We start from the raw sequence: 20,112 nt of genomic DNA, 5'->3' as shown, positions 1-20,112 counted from the left end.
GCATACATCTATATTTGCTGCTTTGGTTTATGACTTTTCACAAGAATCCAGAGAGGATTTTACTTGCTATTTTTTTTTTTCTTCCCTCTGTGGCTTTTATTTGAGAAAGGAAACTTTTTTTCTCAGCCTAAGAAATGGCTTTTCTTGTTCGCTGCTACGCCAACTGCCTGCAGCCGTGGGCCTCCAAAGTAAGTAGGATTTTGTGTGTGGTGCTTTCTGGGGGCTGCAATGCATGGGGCTGATGGGGTGCTGCATCTCGGAGCTGCGGGCTCTGTGCGGGGCTCCTCTGCTGGAGTCCTTTCTGAGTGGGAAGGGAGGACCTGGAAATATTGAAATGGTGTTGTGTATACTAATAGCCTGCAAATGGACAGGAAGCATAAAAATGTCATTTTCTTAGGAAACGTTTAAAGCTTGCTTTTTATCCTGTCAATATATGGAGCAAGTATAATGGAAGTGTAATGTTTTTATGACTGCCTGTGTATATTGCTAACTTGAACGTATTGATGTCTGAGCCCACTGATGCTCTGACACTGGAGCAGTATGAGGCTGCACTGCTTGCTTCCTTTGTGCAGCGTTGTGGAACTGGTTAATTATTTAGCTGAACTATGAAATTATAATTAGCTTCAAGAGGCACTATTTAGTCTGTTTGAAGATGCCGTGTTTGTGTGGGGCTGGGGAAGGAAGGGTGTTTCTTTTAAAGAAGGTAATGAGATCTGGAACATTCGAGCAGCCCAACCGACTGAGATAAAAGCCTGTAAAGAAATATAGAAGATGCACTGTTTGTCAGGCTGCGGGTTGGTTTGCTCGGAACATTGCAAGAGTTCCCCGTGTTGTACTGAGGCTGAGAGCAGTGCCAGCACCCAACACACAGGAATTGCTCTACAAACCTGAGGCCAGGCACACACACCTTGGAATCTCTTACAGTTCTCTATTTGCCTCCGTGAGCTTCTGCCACACAGGGCTGAGGACTGTGCACGTTCCCCGTGTGGCACAGGCAGTGGGGAGCGGGAGAAATCCCTCTGCTCTAGGGATCAGGAGATGTGGCACTGGCTTCAAAGCAAGAAATATGCTCTCTAGTTGGTTCCAAGAAGTTTCTGGGACCAAGTGGCACAGCAGTGTGCAGACACACTGCAGGGAAACCCAGCTGGGTGGGCTTGATGGGTTTCCTTTTTTTGAAATAGGAGCTGACCGTGTGCAGGGGGTAGCACTGGGATTTAGGGTTTCCACACAGGGTTGCCAAAATTAAGGTGGGAATTGGGTGTGTGCTTGTGGCCCAGCTCAGCAGCGCTGTGTGCTGAGGCTGCCGGTGCCATTGGCGAAAGCCAAGGGAGCAACGGGCGCTCAGAACTCGTGTGCTGGAACACGTGGCTCTGACTGTGGGCTCCCTGGGTCCCATTGGACACCCCTGGTGCCTCCAGTGTATGTGCAGATTCCTTTACTTTGTCTCTTCCTCATCTGCAGACACGCAGTGTGCAGGGTTTGGTTTCCTGGGGCTCGGCTCGCCCGCACCGCCCTTGGAAAGAAGCTCTGAATGCGTGATGCTGCTTAAAAAATGGCAGTGCTTAGTCACGTTTGGGCTTCTGCTGGGATGGCTCTTTCAGGAGAGTTTGGGCCTAAGTGAGAAACCAAAAAATGAGAAAGCGCTGTGCTCAGATAAGGCTTTGCAGGGGGAAAGATGATTGTAAGGACTTGTGGCCCCCTGTGTCAGCGCTGGGGATGGCACCCAGCACACTGCTGCCGTTTATTCACTCGTTTGCAATTCATAAATGAAATGCTGTAAAATGTTGGGCAGTAGGATGGTTTTTTTTTTTTTTTTTTCTCCTTTCTTTTGTCGTTGTCGCTGTTGTTTTCTTTCTTTTAAACAATTGCTGCAAGCTAGTAGCTGCTTTTGTGTATCAGTCCTCGGATAATTTGTTGTCTTTGAAACCAACCCAGGAAAAGCAGCTGTTCCCCCTCCTGCAGAACCCCCCAGAGCTCCTGTAAGTCCCTGCAACCCCCAGAGCTTTGGAAACTCATCCATTCCTGAAGCTCTGCAGCTCTGGAAAGCAGGACTGACCACAGCGGTTGTCTGAGTGCCATCTGATCTCATTCCCTTTTCTGAACTTCGAACCCTGTTTTCTCTGTGATGGGTGTTTTATCATAATACGTATTACAATAAAATAACTGACCTGAGAATTTTAAATATGCAAGTTCATAACTTTGACTTGGAAATGTCAGGTGTTTTATAACCATGCTCTGTAGCTGGAACCGCTTCTGGCTGCAGAGCAGCAAACATCTCATCTTTGCTTTCTCAGTGACTAAACCAAAGTTCCACAGACTTCTGTGGATATCTGTCCCAGATTTTTAAATTAGATGCTATTAAAGTGTGATGTAGGACAACAGTCTGAAAATGGACGGTTGACTCAGTTGTAATTAGAGCTGTTCAGAATGTGGCAGAGTAACATTACATCTATTAAATCAGAGCAGAATGAAGTCACGTTTCTTGTGACTAAGCAGGAAGGTGAGCTGATGTGAGGGCACGCAAAGGAGGGTGGCAGTGGGACTTCATGGCTGTCTGGTGACGTGGGAGCTGCCTGGGGGAGCGCTGGGAGCTGTTGCCTCTAGGAGAGGAGCTGTGGATGCAGAGAGGTCCGTGCCCCTCATCTCCCTGAGAGCAGGTCTGTTCCTTTTGGCTTCCAAAGTAAAGGAGATGGAGCAGATGTTTTCCTGCATTAAAGACTGCAAAAAGGAGGATAAATCAAGAGAAGAATGTCAAGGGTGAGTTTCTGCAGTGCACCTGCAGCCTGGTGTGTGAGCCCTGCCTGCAGGACCGTGCCAGCAGTGATCGGGGCACTGCTGTGGCAGAGCTGTGGGCTGGCCAGGCTGTGTTCACAAGGGCATCAAGCACCCAGCTCACACCAAGTGCTTTTCCTATGATGCACAGTATTTGAATGCAAACAAAGTCATGATTTCAAATACATCTCAGCAAGACTTGGATTGTCTTTATAATTCTGACTGTATCTTCTAGTGTCTGCGCTGCTCTCTGCTATGAGACTTGTAAACACAGACACATTATGAAGTCAGAACTCTTTTTAATGCTAATCCTAGCAATTGAGATGTGTCAGGTCCTCCACTGATAGAAGTGTTATGTACTGCCTAAAATTTCCCAAGCCCAGAATGCGTGCACAGCTGCCCTGTTGGTGTGGCAGTAGGGCCTGACAGGGAAACACAGTGATTAGACAACATATCTATAAAGGGTAATTAAAAAGGGATGCTTTTGGAGATAATGTGCTTGTTACAGAAAATAAGGATCTTTGACCTAACATCTCAGCTTCTAAATTGTTTGATCCTGGCAGGAAACACCTTCATTTAAGGCCCCAGGTGCACATTAAAGTTGTCTTCTGTTGTAAGACAGACACTTACTTTCTCCTTTTTCCAGGCTTCTGTCGTCTTCTCCCTCTCTGCTGCTCAGATAAAGTCTATTAATTCTAAGCGTAATAACAAGAGGTACATTTATTCCATACAAATTTGTGACAGGAGTAGAGGAGAAGATTTGGAGTCATTTTCCATTCCATTCCCATTTCTGCTGCTGTCTGGCAGGGATGTGATGCAAGCTTTAGTTATCCATAAATAAAAGCAGGCTAACATCATCTTCTGATTTCAAAGGGCATCAGTTTGAGATCCTGAGCTGAAACCCTCATGCAATTAAAGATTATTTTCGGCTCATCAGAAAGAAAACAGAGCTTTGATAGCGTGTCCTTGATTTGATTAGTTGTCATCCTTGTCTTTGCTCATGCACTTGTGTAGAAAGTAGCCCAGGTAGCATGAATTTAAAATATTGCCAGTGCAAATAGAACAGCTAACCCTTCACTTTCTTTTTGCAGTAGATTTTAGCAGCATCTTGTCCTCCTGGCCTTGCTTCTCCATCTGAGCTCCATGTGCCCGAAGCTATGTCCAGTGCTGAGCTCCGGCACAGGTGGGACCCATGGGTGCTCACCAGCCCTCTGCCAGGCTCTTGTGTGATGGCAAACGCAGCCTGGGGTTGCCCTGTGGGTTCGTCTGACTTCCCAGTCCCTTTTTAGCTCTCTGGTTTCAGTTTTTGAAGCTTTGGCCAGCTCCTCAGAATATTGCTTTTCCACTTTTCCTGATCTCTCCCATCTCCATCCCCTCCAACAGGAGAATTGCTTTCTTGCATATTTCAAGCGAAACTCCTTTTTCATGCACTTTTTGTTTGTTAATTTATGAAGACGAAACATTTTTAGCGCAAGCACTTTGGCATTTACTCCAGAAAGCCTGAATTTTCTTATACTCCAGCGTACAATAAGTTGACGTTAATGCAAGCTCACATCCTACTACTTTCAACAGAAAGCCTTTTCCTGAAGGATTGTTTTTATCGGAAATTGGCTCTTAATATGCAAATAAACATCTAGCTTTTCATTTATTTCCTCCTGGGCTTTGTTTGGTTTAAAGCTGCTTTGTTACAGTTCTGCTCACAGCAGCGAGCTGGCTCGGGACCACCCTGTTCTGCTCCTCACAGCCACATTCCTGGATGAATGCAGCCAAGATGCAGGTGGAGGGATGGTGCTGCTTTGTTCTCCATAGGGCTGAGGGCCTCGTGCACGAGGCAGAGAGCCCAGAGCTGATCCATCACAGTGCCAGACTGGCACAGCTGGGGGCACTGGTGGCCTTGGCGCTGCCTCCTGGGGCTGCCCAGCACTCGCTGAGGGGCTGGAACTGCCGTCACCACGATGCTTTACCAATCAGTGGATATAAGAGCTTATAAATTATGCAGCCGAGACGAAGCTCAGTGTAAATCTGGAATTTTGCACGTCCATGGATGAGAGCTCCCCAGGCAGCGGGCTGCTGCCTCCTGCTCAGCTGCCAGGGCTCCCGTGGCTCTGAAATGTGGGTTCCATGTGGGATTTGGAGCATTCAGAGCTGTCATCGCTACTTGTGTGCTGCCATAGCTGTTTAGCCCAGGCTCCTTCTAGTCTTGCAGTATATTGGTTTTTCAGTGATGAGGACGAATGGCAAAACTCAAACTTGGGCACTAAAAATAAGACTTCTTGAGCATCATTATTGTAACATTTTCATAATAAGAAAACACAGTTCTTGGTATTTTAAAATGTTGTATAGTCAGTAGAACAAAACGGAGTTGATCTGTATTAATTGGTGGTAAGAAAAAAAAAAACACCACCACAAAGCAAACAAAGAAAAACTCAACAAAACAAACGCAATTTCTGTTTACACATTGGCTATTCCCAGAATTACGGAGCTTCGGCAGCACTCATGGTTTTCATACCAAAGGTTTTCTCAGCCAAAGTCCACCCTTATCTCCAACACTGAGACGTTTGTGTGTCAGATGCTGAGCATTATCGTGAGTTAAAGCATAGTGGTAATCTATTATTTAAACATATGAAAACCAAATTAAAATTGCATTACGTATGTGGTTTAAGGCAACGCCAGAATTCCATTTGAAATTCTGTCCTCATGTCACCTTGTTGTAACTAAGGAGATGTCATACTTCTGAGGATGTTTCCCTGCTTGGGATGAGCCATGCAGACCAAGAACCTCTCAGCTGCTGTGGGCACAGAGCGGCCTCAAGGGATTTTGCATATTTTTTTGATTCTTTTTGCTTTGTTTTCCTATTTTCTTTTGTGAGCCTGAGGTTACTGTGGGAAGGCTGGAAAGGCAGGTTTAAGGCACTGTAAGGCTGTCATGCATGCAGTGGGCTTGGTCCCCGTTTCTTTGAGACTCAAGGTACAACTGCAGCTAATGAGCTGAAGTAAGATCTGAAATAAAATTGGCAGCAAGTGCCTCCTTTGTACATTTCAGAAAGGAGAGCTACCTGAGAAGTTTGGTACCTTTTTTCTTTGCATGATGCTATTGGAGGCTACAGGATTTGAGCTGAACCTATCGGGCAAATATTTGATCCATCAGGAGGTGAACATCAGCCCTGAGCTGAGCTCTGAGGCTGCACGCTTTGGCAGTTCAGTTCCAGGGCTGGCCATTGCCTTCATGGAGTCAAAACAATAATAATAATAATAAATCATTGCTGCTCTTTAAAAATCTGAAGAAATCTTTTGCTCCCTGTGTGGAATATCTGTGGTAAGGAGGAAATGGTTTTGTTTGCATTAAGTCGGTTGATGACTGATGTCAGCATACATAATTGAGCTGGGCTCGTTTTGCCCTCTGAGGAGTAGCTTTCTTCTCTCCCATTAGCACAGCTCTGTATGTATTTTATACTTACATCTCTGATTTGGAGAACTGTGGCTTGTGTGCAAAAAGGAGGTGAAAAGCAGAGTTTATTTGTAATAATTACTTCGAGAAAAGGGCTAATGAAACACTGAAAAATAACTTTAGAGAACTCCAGTGGCAAATAAAATGTAGAAGACAAGGTTTGCTCAAGCTGAGGGTGTGTGAAGCAGCACTGATGGTGGAACTGGTGAGATGATGGAATGGAGAAGGTGCAGCAGAACCTGTGCCTAGGAAACTGAAGACAGTGCTCCTGTGCTAAGCAGAGCTGCTGCCTGAGAGTTGGGACAGAAGTGAGGATGTACCTTTAACTTTCTAGCAGTTGCAGTCATGGTTTGGTTTGTAGGAAAGGTGTCAGAGGTGTACATGGCATTGGCCAGGGGAGAGGAAATGCAGAAATGTGGGCAGAGCTAGTTCATTCCAATGGCAGGTCTGTGAAAGGGCTGGAATCAAGGGCATCAATGAACAACAAGCATTTGAAGAGAAGGGGGGAGCCTTCTTTAACTCACAGGTTGTAACGGGCTGAACTTTGCATCAGCCAAGAAAGAAAAATTGCTGCACTGGGCTGTGATGAAGCTCGAGTGTGAGCATTTCCCAAATCTCCGGGGTTACCAAGTGCTGTCACAGTTAATGCCCTCGGGGTTTGTTAATGGGTTCCAGCTTAAAACAGTGGCAACTCCTTAATAGAAAATCCCACGTGATGAGACCCACATCCTTTATTTTGCTTTGAATGGGGATTGTGAGGTGGCATGCAGCCGGTGGGCGCGAGGGCTGCGCCGTCTCCTCTGCTCTGTTCCAGGGATATCAGCCCCGTGTTGTTTCTGGACATTGCTCATGCTGGCAACGTTTCAGGGAACTTCAGAAAAAGCAAATAAGGTGTGAAGTTACCGACAGTCTGTGAAAGCAAGGACAAAACTTGCTTACGCAGCCTGCAGAAGGACAGAGCGTTCCTGCGTCTGGGGCTGTGGAGCTCCTCCTGTGTCCTGCAGGCATCGATCTGCTGTGCACATCCCTGCAGGAATCTGGTGGCACGCTCTGCTCCCAAGGAGTAAAGGGCAAGGGGAAGCTTTTATTTCCTTGTGGTTCATTTTTCTTCCTTTAATTCCCGCTTTTGGTGGATGCTGTCTGCCAGGAGATTTGCACAGACTGTGCTTCTTCAGTAGTTCTCATTCTGGGGGTGAGTCCTTTGGTTGTTATCCTCATTGCAGAGTGACTCCGTGTGTTCCATAAACTGCTTCTACAGATACCGAAAGTCACTGTGTGGGTCTCGTGTCCTCCTTTGTGTTAATTTATGTTGCTAATTTGTGTTGTAAATGCCCTTCCAACCTCTTTTCTAAGGTTATCCAAACTGTTTAAGGAAACGCTGATACCTATTTTCAAAACTTGCAAAGTCACTGACTCGTGGCTTCTCAGTACGACAGGTACCAGCAAATTTGGTCCCATAGGAAATGCAGCATGAAGAGCATGGATCTCTGTGCCCGAAGAGATGTCTCAGTCCTTTCCCTGCAAAGAACAGGGAATGCAGAGACTAAATTCTCACTTTATCCCCCCTGCTTGTTAGCTTCTGCCCACTAATTACTTACGACTTCGGTGGCTGCTTTCTCTTTGCGTAAATTCTGCAATAACTTTTCCACAGCCTCCATTTTTAGGCATTCCCAAGAAGCACATCAGGAGAAATTTATCCTTGGGGTAAAGCTCATTGTGGGTGTGCTTCTCAAGAGTAGGTTGGTGATCAGCATGTAAGAAGATCCCATCGTGCAGCACAGGACATGTGCGGTCTTATAAATCTGCCATACCAAAATTAGCTTTTAATTTAATTTCCCAGTGTTCTGTGATTTCTCTTTTGAGAATCAGTGGTGTTTACATCAGAAGGGAATGTCACTGCAGACGTGCTCTACTTGGGGCTGTAGGAATGGTCTGCTCCCTTCCTGTGACCTACACAGCGAATGTCGTGGGGAAAGTTGGCACATCACTTACACATCCTGCGTCATCAGAGGTATGGATCTATTGATGCAAAACTAAATTAATTATATAGACTAATTTAGAAAATGAATGTTAATTGAGAATTCCTGTTCAGACGCACGCGTCCCGCTAACGTGGTGGGTTTTGCTGTCTTTGCATCAGGCTATCTTGGCTATCAGACACCTTAGTCTGGATGTCTGGAAAATGTGATGCAGGGAGGTACAGCACAGTAATGCACCAAGTAGCAGGAAAATGAGGTGGAAATTTCTATGTGTAAAACTCAGAGGGGTCAAAATCACTGCAAAGCAGCGTTGGTTGTGGGGGAGAAGGACTGAGCTTTGGAAATTTGGGTTGGTTATGATGATGAGAGTGAGCAGCTGGTTGGTTCACTGCTCATCCTAACGAACATGGGAAGCTGTACATTTCTGCTAGGGGATAGAGAGCAGCAGGAAAGCTGATATGTTTTTAGGAGGATATTGTGGCATTCAGCCTCTCTGTCAATAAGCTTGGACTAGAAAGTAGTAGAGAAGGGTGCATGCTTTGGGTGCTCTACAGAGCATATCTGCCTCATAAAAGGCAGTTATAGACAGAAACAATCTTTACAAAATAATTCAGGGATTTTTACAGCGTGTTTCTACATGCTGAGTGGCTCTTCTCCCTCCCGTGCTTGCTGTGTTGGCCATTTAGCAGGGTGGTACATATGGCTAAGTGAATAATTTAGATGGAAGTCCCAGTTCATACACCTAGCAATGGCACGAAGTCTAAGCCTCTAGATGAGAGAGAAATTGGTTGTTTTAATGCTAAGACCACAAATACCCACTCTCTCGTGATGCACAGAACACTTTGTTGGTTGTGTAGAAAGCTGTCGTGGAACCAAAGACAGCCATGATTATTGAACATGGTGCTCTCCTGGGGGGTTAGCTGTCAGTCTGCTGTCCTCTTGTCCTCAGGTCTGCCAGGTCTGGGGGAGAAGTCAGTATTTTTGGGTGGGGAAAGGGAGCACCAACACTTTTCCCTAAAAGTTTCAGTCGCAGTGAATGTAATACTGTGAATGTCTCCTTCTGAAAACACAACCAGTGAGTCTTTGCTGGGTGCTGCCTGCTGAACAGGAAGGAATATGCAATTTTCTCTAATTTTTTAGTGTCTGGTTGTGGTGTGTAGGCGTGATTCCGTGTTGTGTGAGGTAAGTACTCCATTTCTAGCCACAGCACGCATCTCTAGACTGGCTGGGCAAGTGTGTTGGCTCTTGGATGGAAACCTCAGCAGCATCTGGGAGGAATCGCATCGCTGCTCTGCTCTTGTCATGCAGTCAGTTTGAGGAAGTTCAGAATTCTATATAAGATCAGGATGTCTTGATTTACCTTTATAAAAAATAAATGTATCTCTTCCGTGGATAAGGGAAGAGCAGAGCTGCTCCATGGAGCACCAGCACACCAAACACCAGACTGCTGCACTCAGTCAGTGTGCTGCATGCTGTTCCTTAATTCTGTTTACAATAAATAAAATAATTGATTGAAATGCAGTGCACATTCTGAGTGGTTAATTAGGAGATGAACAATTTTGGAACAGATTACTGGATATATAAGGTTTTTCTTTTTTTTTTTCTTTTTTCTTTTTTTTGTTTTGTTTTTTTTTTTGTGTGTGGTTTTTTTGCACTGTTTCTGAAAGATTCTAGTGTGGACATAGGTGAATGTTGCTGCTACGGACTTGTTTCCTTAACACACAATCTTCCAAGATACTGACGCATTTGGAACAAGCGTCTTAAGTTTCTCCCATATAAAAACCACAGCTGAATAGGTGAATGCTTTTCAGCAGTAGCTCAGGCAATTCCAAAATGCTTTCAGCAACATCATTACCACATCCAGTGAGTCCACCCCGCGTCCGCTGCTGCAAAAACATCCGCTCCTCGTATGCTGCTTAGTGAGTTCTGAAGGGAAGAAAATTGCTTTGGGTAATAAAAATGACACACAAAAGACAGAAGCTGTGATTTATTTTGGGAGATTGAGTAGAGTGGCAAGCAGCACTTTAAAGGTCACTTGTCTCAAATAAACCTTATATCTCTCTCAGATTTAAAGAGATGCTGCAGTGTTTCCTTACACCTAGCTTGCATTAAATGTCTTTCCCAATAACATATGGCAAAGTCCAGCTGGAGCAGTGTGGGTGCCCATGTGCTTTATAGGTGATGGAAATTAATGTGAGTGCTGGCTGGGGGAGCGGAGATCAGTTCTAAGTGATTAATGACTTGATTCGAAGTACTCCTCTGGGGAGGAGTGCTGGTGGTTTGAGTTGGTCTTCAGTGTGCATTTGTGAGAAGTGCATCCAAATGGCACACCTGACTTCCCTTTGTTTCGAGAGCTCCGTTTTGTTCCAGCAATACTTCTCAGCCTCAACACATTAAACTGCCTTTGTCACACACATCTTACATTTTGCACTGCCAGTTACAGCAGGTGGGCTGGCGTGGCACTTTGGCAGCAGTGCTGTTTGGGGGAGAGCTGCAGGGAAACGCATCGAGTCGGTTCTGCTCCTGATCCCACTCCTTCCTCTCCTGAAGGTCTCTGAGCCATTCCCAAAGGCTGCAGGGCATTGTGAGCCTGGCAAGCAGAGCTGGAATTCGGCTTCCACACTTCACCCTGCACTGAGCAGCCTCTGTCCACGCCACGGGAACCAGCAGAGCCTCGGGGGCTTAACCAGTGCCTTAACTCAGAAAGCTTTAGTGGAAATAGTGGAGTATATTCTGCCTTGCATCCATTAGTGGCATCTGCTGTTCTTCTGTGTATGGCACAAAAACGTGCGCTGTAAGAAGCATTCATTTGGATTTAAAACAAAGCCAACCAGTGCCCCATCCATGCTGAAGTTAAATCCCACCTCCCTTGTGTCAGCTCTCTCGTAACAGATAGGTTCCTTTGCCCCTGCATTGGGTTCTGCCAGCCGAAGGCTTCCACCTTTTTACTGCTCCCCTAAGCAAAGTTTTTTCAGCCTGTAAAACTTCTTGGCGGCGAAAAAGAGTCTTCAAAGTGTTGGGTGTCCTGTGTGTTTGGATCGAGTTTGCTGCTTGGTATCTGCGCCTGGGAGGATCGGTTTGGTTTGCTTTGGTGTTAGTGGCAATTTGTGACAGCTTAACAATCTTTTGCATTTCAGACCTTGAAAACAAATTTCCCTATTTTTAAGTTACGCTCTTCATCCTGGATTGCAGGGTGAGGTGATGTTTAGGACTGTGGCAGGCGTTATCCCTTCACCACCTCGTGGGCTCTCCGTTCTGCTGGTGTGTGTCAGGGGGCTGCAAAGGGCCAGACCTTTGTTCTGCAGGTGATGCATCATTACATGTCAGTCCCGTAAGATCACAAGCGTGACTGGCCAGGCTTCATCTAAATTCACATTTTCTCAAAATATGTGTCAGGTTTCAGGTGAATATTCAGATATTTAACAAAAATTTCATTAATGACTTTGCATGCAAACCAGATTTATATGACCTTTTTTTTTTCTTTTTCCTGCCTTTTCCCCAAATCCCTTTTGTTTACAGCTTCCAGCTGATCTTACCAAGATGCATCTTACAGACAATCCTCACCCTCAGGTGACTCACGTCCCTTCAAGCCAGTCTGGGTGCAGCATTGCCAGCGATTCTGGGAGCAGCAGCCTGTCTGATATCTATCAGGTAGAATTGCATTTGTTTCTTAGTTCTATTTCCCCACCCCCCCAGCTGGAAATTGCATTTTGCCTTTCCTAATTGCTCTGGCAGCATTTTGTGCTGCTGTAACGCCGGCTGGTTATCAGAAAGCATGAGGTCAGACGTTCAGCACACACAGTTGTTTGTTATATTTGCTGTTGGCTGCCAGAATTTGGGCGGAAGTCCATCAGGAGCCGTTGCACAGACCTGGTGGGAACATTTCTGCAGTGACATCTGCATGCCCTTCTGATGGCACTTCCTTTTGGCTTTTCCTTGGCACACAGTCTGTTAGCAGTGAGGTAGGTGACAGTGACCAGATGAGGGTGGTGCTGACAGTATGTGTGCAGGTGAGCACTAATGTTAGTGCTTGGCTTCACTGCAGTTTCATTCAATACTTGCTAAACAGCTTATATTGATAAAGAATAAAATATAATAAAAATGAGTGGAGTTGCAGTACAGAATGCAGCAAGTTCCTATACCATGTAGTATCCTACAAAAGGAGCTTGGTTCTGGTTTATTTCTTGCTTTATCATATGAAGGGAAGACTCAGAGTTTGGTTTTGATGTGTTTCTTTTCCCCCAGTCTTGTTAGCATTAAGAACACCTTGTTCCTGTTCCATTTTCTCTGGAAAAAGAGGAATTGCTTATAGATTGCCTGACACCAAAGCAGTGGCAGTTTATCACTGCCTCCCCTTCCTAATGCTTCTGCAAACCCAGTGCTGCTTTCCACCTCAACAGCTCCCTCCTTGCTTTTCACCTCTCTGTGCACCAGCACGTGTGCTGTTGCTTTTAAAAGACATATGTGGTGATTTATGTGCTGAATTATGGAGCAGATTTCATGAAACCCTTTTGCCTGTCGGGTTCCTTCCTTGGTTATTTGCATTTGTTGCTCACTGCAGATGTCCTGTTCTGCAAACAGAAGCATGGTAATAAACATGCTCTCTGCACCAACTGACTGTGCAAATTCCAGTGTTTCTTGTTGGGAATAGAAGTTGAGGAACACTGAGAGATAACTTATTAAGTGCGTTATCTGTAAACGAAGCAGAGCTGCTGCCTCGTGCCAAATTGCAGAGCTAGGTTCATGGGTGCACTTCTGATGGAGGGAGCAGTTTGTTTGTCTCAGAAGTGGCACGGCTTTTCACTTCCCAGTTCAGATCTGCTTACATTACCAACTAGATAGGAACTGTTGAGAGTTCTGTAGGTGTAGCTGGAATGTAGAAACCTGTTCCCCTCTCCTAGGGACTGTCTGGGTGCAGTATAATAAAGAGAGACTGATAGTATATCTTATTTACAGCAAAGTACTAAGTTAACTTCAAAGATAAGACATTCAAAGTATGTGTTTGTCCCATTCAATCAATTATTTTACTTCTTTCCATTTGCTCTCTACCAACAGCTCAGAATTGCTTTGATTGTCAACAGCTCTTTCCAAATGCACCCTGCACTCCTAGCAGCAGTGCTGAAAGATTTTGTTCTTCACGTTATTTTTTGGCTTTTTTTTTCCCCCTTTTCTCCCTTTGGAATTAATTCTCCTGGCTCAAAAAATAATTAGCTGCATTCACCAGAACGAGCGTGGCTGTGGTACCTGGGCAGCTCACGGCACTTTTGCTGGCCTGTCTACCTGAGCCGTTTGGAAGGATTTTACTAAGTGAAAAGCACTTCAAATGTATTATTGATGGAGCAAATACCGTTCCAGTAAGGAGGGTATACTCTTATCATCTGTGGCTAAATGCGTTTGAAATGTTGCGTTCCTGCTCTTAGGAAAATGCCAAAAGAGCGTGATGGTTAAACAAATAAAAATTACATAAATAAGATAAATGAAGGAGTAGCATTTTAATCTGCACTGCAAAGGTGGTGAAATTTATGTCCCTGAAGGAATTACAAATTTACTCATATTAAAATAGGCTTTTCATGAAGCATTTGGAAAACATTGTCTTTGCTTTTGCTGTCAGTTTCATCCCTGTTGTGTGCCAAACTCTCCAGGACTATCATTAATGTCAAAGGAAGAGTATTTCTAAATAATTTTTATTAATGTAGCCTTGAAATGACCTTTTGAATGACTGATATCATAACATTAATTTTTAGTGTGTAGCGCAACCGTAATTCCAGAGCAGGAAACAGATTAGAATGATAGAAACAAAGGGTGAAACATTTTTTTATTAAGATTTGGAAAGGGTTTTGCTTCATCTGTGTACACTTTATTCATCGACAGCGTTGAAATGAGTTTTCACTTCTTCCAGCTGCTTCTCAGTGCAGGATGTTAAGCAGGAAATGAGCAGAGGAGCTGAAGGTGAGCTCAGAAGAAACGAGCCCTGCCTGCAGCACGGCTGCAAACACATTGCACTGAAGCCAAAGCTGCTGAGGAGAATAAATTTATGATGATATTTTCTCCCTTCACACCTTCATTTATTTATGTTTGAAAGCTTTTCCTACTTATTTTTTTTTTTTTTAAACAGCGTATTTAATTTATGTGTTTGTTTTTCTTCAGCCTCTTTCTGACAGTTTGCTTCCCTTCAGAGCTGGGCTGTTCAGGCTCTTAGGAGAAGCTGTGTGGTTATGCATATAAGTCGAAATGAGGGATTATAACTTCTGCAAACAGCCCCTTGGCCTTGTAATAGGTTTCCTCAGGGAAAAGCTATTCTGCAGGTATTACAGTGAGCAAACATTTCCGTTTGCTTTTTCATGGGGTAGGCTCTAAGAAGGCCAGCAAGGGGACCGTAGGCAATCCAGGCTGTATGTCCAGGCCCGGGTGGGCATGGTCTCACTTCGAGTGCAATGGATTTGTTGCCTTTATCAATGACTTCCAATGCTCTTCTTTTATCGAGTGACAAATTCTCATCTATTTTTCCTTATCTGTTTAGATCTGTCAGTGGTTTGCTCAGTGTTTTTTTTCTCCTTTTTTTTTTTTTTTTTTTGTCATCTCTCATTTGTCACTTCAGCAGTTTGTGTTATTTGTGGGCAGCAATGTTACTGCCCAGCAATAGTTCCATCTGCGGTTAAGGATTTTAAGTTAAGATGGATTATCTATACAATATGCATCAGGGGTTAGTACTAAGGACTTTTCTGTCGATTCTGAAGTCTTGGATAGCTTTCCCCTGAAAGAATTGACATGAAGGAAAGTAAAAACCCCATGTTGTTAATAGCAGGTTGCACCAGGAGCCATGAGCACTAAAATTACCTGCTATGCAAAGTTATTACAGAACAGAGAGTCCTTCACATGAATACGTGTCAGGATCACCAAAGTTATGAGGGCTCCTTGGCTTCCGATGCCAATGCTCAGACATCTCTAGGATCAAGCTTTGCCAAACACAGTCTTGTTGTCTCCTTAAAGAAGTTAACAGGTGATATATAAAGTAGAAATGGCGTGATTTTAAAACAGCAAACGAGGGTTTTGACAGTGAGCTGATGCTCAGTGTCCTGTGCTGTGCGTGCTGCTGGGGCTGCCCCAGCTGGGTTGGCAGTCGGTATTTTTGCCCTATAGACCCAATCGTCAATAACCATATTTGTGCCAAGTTTGAGGATTGGAGCTTCTGGTTTATTTGCTGTAAATCAGTAAATCGGAATTTTTCTCTTAAGAATTCAGCTTGATCAAATTGTAACTTATTTATCAGGAAAAGGGAAGATTGGTTAATTGTTCCGTGCAGGCTGTACAAAGCACGTGTTAAATATCACCTTCCTGTAGAACCTGTATCCTCCATTTTGTTACCTTCACGTTATTGAAGTGGGAATTAGCACTGTACTCAGTTTTACTCTGCCTGGGAAATTGAATATGAATTGTGGCTGTTCAGATGAAGAGATGCTGGAAAGGTCTTAGAATGAAATGCAGCACTGAGCATGTGCTGCCAAGGCTCTCCAAGCACAATTTGCACTTCGGCTTAATTCCAAAACTGTTAATGCGTGAGCTCCATAAGCCAGCAAAGTGATGTAATAAAAACAGATTTAACCCTATGTTTTGCCACCCTGCTCTGTAGGAAACGTTTGTTAAGTCGCTTAAGCTTTTTTAATTAGGTTTGGTGGGTAATTGTAACACGGAGGACAAGTGCAAAGACCTCAGGAATACACCTGACCCAGTGTTTGTCTGCCTGGTGCAGAGGGCAGTGCTGCTCCATCTGCCCCAGGTTGGGTTTGCATTGGCAGCCTGTGAGGAGCGCGGGGGCAGCGCTTTGCTGATCAAATCAACGCTGGCTTTGGTGATGCAACTCAGACTTCAAAACAGCAATGCTTCAGCATTGTGCTGCTTATGTCACGTCTGGAGCTTGGAGCAGGAGACAGGAGACAGGATTAGTAACCGTCACTGAGTTATTGATAAATATTTCTCACTTCAGAAGAGCAAAGAGCGTTCCATCTCCTTTTTAATATCCTGCCATCAAACATTGGGTTGCACCCAATGGAGCAGAGACATCTAACAGCTCTGCTTTGTGCTGTAGTCGTTAGCTCATCGCTGGCTCTCCAGCCGTTCTCATGAAGTGTCTGGAAGTGAAATGTTGTGGGCACGTCAGGGAATTGGTGTTAATGAACAATATTCTAATTGACTGTGGGGGAAGGTTCCACTGGGGCTCTTCCGATGGTTGTAAAAATGAATGACAATAAAGGAGATGGGCATAGATACTCATAGTTTTGCCATCTTCTCAAATGTGTGCCTCTGAAAATGTACCAAAATGGAATATATGTGTTCGGAATACATCGTGTACCAATGGCTCTTTACAAAACGAAATCATAGAAATTAATGTTTAAACAATTTGTGTCTAACAACTGCCAGTGGGAGTTTGTTTACGGAGGATTTTACAATAGGTGTCCGTTGATCAGTTGCATGCTGCCTTAAATTAAGACAAAACGATTGAGGAGGTATTTTGTGGAAACTGGAAGTTTGAAACTGCTTGGTTTTATTTCTTTTTTCTTGCCTCCCATCTGTTTGGAAGGTTATTTTCATTCCATTACATCATTTAAACTTTACATGAGAAAATATTGCAAGCAGTTCTTGTGTGATGCTGCTTTTTGGTGCCAGCATTTTTTTATCTTAAACTGTGGCCTTGTGTGTCTGCTCAGTTTGATGTCTATATTGCCATCTATTGATAACAGCAGAAATGTGTCTATAGACATTGGGTGACTACTGTTATTACTGGATTATATTACTACTTGGTTCATATTAAGTCTTAAATTGTGAGAAGCCATTTGTTCACGTGAGCTCACAAGGCTCTACGCGCTATAAAGAAGTGAGAACTGGCCAGCAGAGACGGGAGTAGTCATCCTCATCTCTTTTTTTCAGAGGTATATTGTCCACCTGACATATTGATCATACACCAAAACTACAAACCATTGCACAGTACTGGAATTAAAAGTAAGATCAGATCCCTTTAATTGTACCCACTCAGCCTGGATTACTGTCCCTCGATGTCACACGGCTGGTGTCAGTGGGCCTGTATTGCCTGCGGATCATCGGAGTGTCATTAGTAAGGAAGGGGAGCACGGGCCCAGTACACAATCCAGAACTTGTGATCATAATTCGGTAGCAGGGTGTTGCTTTATGCCACAGGTATATATTTATACTGTCTACTTTCTAGTTTAAATTGTTGGTCATAGAATTTTTTTGTATTATTAACTCTACTAAGATAAGACCGAAATGAATTGAATGGAATCATTGAAGTCTTTATCTGATGGATGTCTTCTCTGTAGGCTACAGAAAGTGAGATGGGAGATGTTGATTTAACAGGTCTTCCAGAAGCACCTGTAGACTCTGAAGATGAAGAAGAAGAGGAAGATGAAGATATTGACAGAACTTCAGATCCACTTCTAGGACGAGATGTTGTACGAGAGTGCCTTGAGAAAGAGCCTGCAGATAAAACTGATGATGATATTGGTAAGGAAAAAAAAAAAGTAGATCTTTGTATAAACCTGTGTCGTGGAACTTCAGCCAGAGAGCGTACATGTAAACTGTTAGCTTAATATTGAATGTATATCAGCATCGTTATGAATGATGCCTTCCAGAGATCTCTTTGCTCTAGGGATACTGTTAATTAAATGATTTTTCTTCTATCTGGAAGAGTATTCTGAGAATTCAAGAATTTTGAAGAAACAGTCTTTGAAAGTTACTATGTGTTAAGTGTTACAATCATTGTATCTGTTGATAGGAGCGTAGCATGGTAATTTTAACTGCCTGTGACTGTTGAATTAATTAATTATGGAATGTTGAAGAGAACGTGCTGGTGCTGCAGTGTAGAGAAGCTTAATCGTAAACTGCAAAATATTTGAAAGGAAAATAATTTATTGCAGTGCCTAACTGGAAATTGGCATTAGTTTAATGGCAAAATTTAGGTTCTACTATACTTTCCATTACTTCTCTGAACTCTGAGAAGCGTTTTGTGCTCTTGATAAACTTTTAATTACTGTGCAGTAAGGGTATTTTTATTTCTTCTAAATGTTTGAAGCTGAAGTGCTTTTACACTTAGCTAGATTGCTGCCTTAAGAGTCAATCAGGGCACGATCAGGACTGCGGAGCCAAGTTTTTTTCCCCAGGTTTTGATGACAAAATGCATACTGGGCTCCTTTAGCTGCAGGCACTAACAAGGATTGTAACACCACTGAGCAGTTCCTTCCGTGAATTAACCTGAGGTTTAATATACCTGTGGGAGGGCACGATATCTAAGGAACCCCTGGACCTCGCAGTCTTCATACCAATGTTTCCTTTGTCTTACAGAGCAATTATTGGAATTTATGCATCAACTCCCTGCCTTCGCAAACATGACGATGTCTGTAAGAAGAGAGCTTTGCTCAGTGATGATATTTGAAGTAGTGGAGCAAGCGGGAGCCATCATACTTGAAGATGGCCAGGAAGTAAGTAACTATCTGCAGCGCAGTTGAAGCACCATGGGCAGAAGGCTGCAAGTGGTGATGGGCTGGGGAATGTTCTCTGCTGCTCTCCCACTCCTGAAAGCTAGAGAATTCCTCATCTCTTATCGTGACCCACTTCCGAAATCCCTGAACTTTAGTCCATCTATGTGTTAGATCCTGCCTGTGTGCTCTTGACTTCCTTGTTCAGGACTTCACTGTGGGTGAGTATAGAAAAAAAATAAAAACAAAAACAGCATTCAGTAATTTATGCTGTGGATTACTGTAAGTGCTACAATCTAAGAGTTTATTTTGGAAATTACTTGTACAGAAAAATGCATAATTTCCATTGGTCAAATAACTCTCTTCTTACAGTGTAAGAATCTCCATAATCATGGAGATGGATCCTTGAATAGGATGTAGGTAGCGTAACCTAAATATCTACATTGGAAGCAGTTGCCAGTTAGGCAGTGGTTGGACTCCCAGCACTGGTGCTCTGAATTCCTACCTGCAGCCTCTCCCTGTCCTTTGATCCAGAGACCTGGGATAGCTGGAGCCCATCAATGCTCTGTGGGTGCTGAATGTGCTCTTGGTTCCAGTAGTGACCAAGAGGGGGGAAGAGCCCTCATGCTCATTAAATAGTATAAATATACTGTAGCAATTAGCACACTGATTAAAAAGCAATCTATTCATCAGCATTGCTCCCTACTGAATTAGCACTGAAATGAATGAAGAATGCTGAAAAGCATTCTTGTTTCAGTCAGCTTTATTGCTTGCTTTACAGTACACATTTCTGGTGAATTACATGTTGCAAAACTGTGGTGGCAACAAACTGGAGACTGCAAGAATAAAGCTTTCTGAGATAAGAGTGCTGGAACAGCTTATGCAATTTTTTGAATGAGCTTCACTTTTTAAATTTGTTTTTCACTCCCTCTAGCTCGATTCTTGGTATGTTATTTTAAATGGCACAGTGGAAATCAGCTATCCTGATGGGAAGAGCGAGAGCCTCTGTATGGGAAATAGTTTTGGGATTACTCCCTCTTTGGACAAACAGTACATGAATGGAGTGGTCAGAACCAAAGTAGATGACTGTCAGGTAAGGTCACAATTCTGCACATCTTGCTCATATTTCTGAACATCCAATAAAAGAAAAAATTCTTTCATCTTAAGGCATGATCGTTATTCCAGGAGCAGAAGAAAGGAGGTTGGTATTGGATGGGCCAAGGGCTCTGCTCATGTTAGGCTAGTTGTACACTGAGTAGCGGAGATTTATTTTACATTGCTGTTGTGTGAGAAACAGGAATTTTTGCTTTCTGTTGAAATGTAACCTTAGTTCACCCTGGCTGTGCTATGTGTGCGATCGACGTGCAGTAAGAACAGATAAACAGACAATAGCCATAGCCAGCTTTTGCAGTGTTTGTTCTCTGTATG

At 43.7% G+C, this 20,112-nt stretch overlaps 1 protein-coding gene across 6 annotated transcripts in view; it reads left to right on the top strand.

Moving 5' to 3' along the window:
- RAPGEF6 (Rap guanine nucleotide exchange factor 6) overlaps positions 1–20,112 on the top strand; it is a 106,802-nt gene that overhangs the window by 49,221 nt on the left and 37,469 nt on the right. For all 6 annotated transcript variants that reach the window (XM_085237023.1, XM_085237022.1, XM_085237019.1 and 3 more), the window contains exons 7-10: positions 11,717–11,848; positions 17,530–17,713; positions 18,551–18,687; positions 19,619–19,777. In XM_085237023.1, the coding sequence (XP_085093149.1) occupies positions 11,717–11,848; positions 17,530–17,713; positions 18,551–18,687; positions 19,619–19,777 (612 nt within the window). The remainder of the gene's footprint in view (positions 1–11,716; positions 11,849–17,529; positions 17,714–18,550; positions 18,688–19,618; positions 19,778–20,112) is intronic.

The sequence above is a fragment of the Meleagris gallopavo genome, chromosome 15, assembly GCF_905368555.1.
Source record: "Meleagris gallopavo chromosome 15, MGAL_WU_HG_1.1, whole genome shotgun sequence".
NCBI classification, from domain to species: Eukaryota; Metazoa; Chordata; class Aves; order Galliformes; family Phasianidae; genus Meleagris; species Meleagris gallopavo.
Note: the sequence above shows the minus strand (reverse complement) of the source record. Positions and strands in the feature narration are given on the sequence as shown.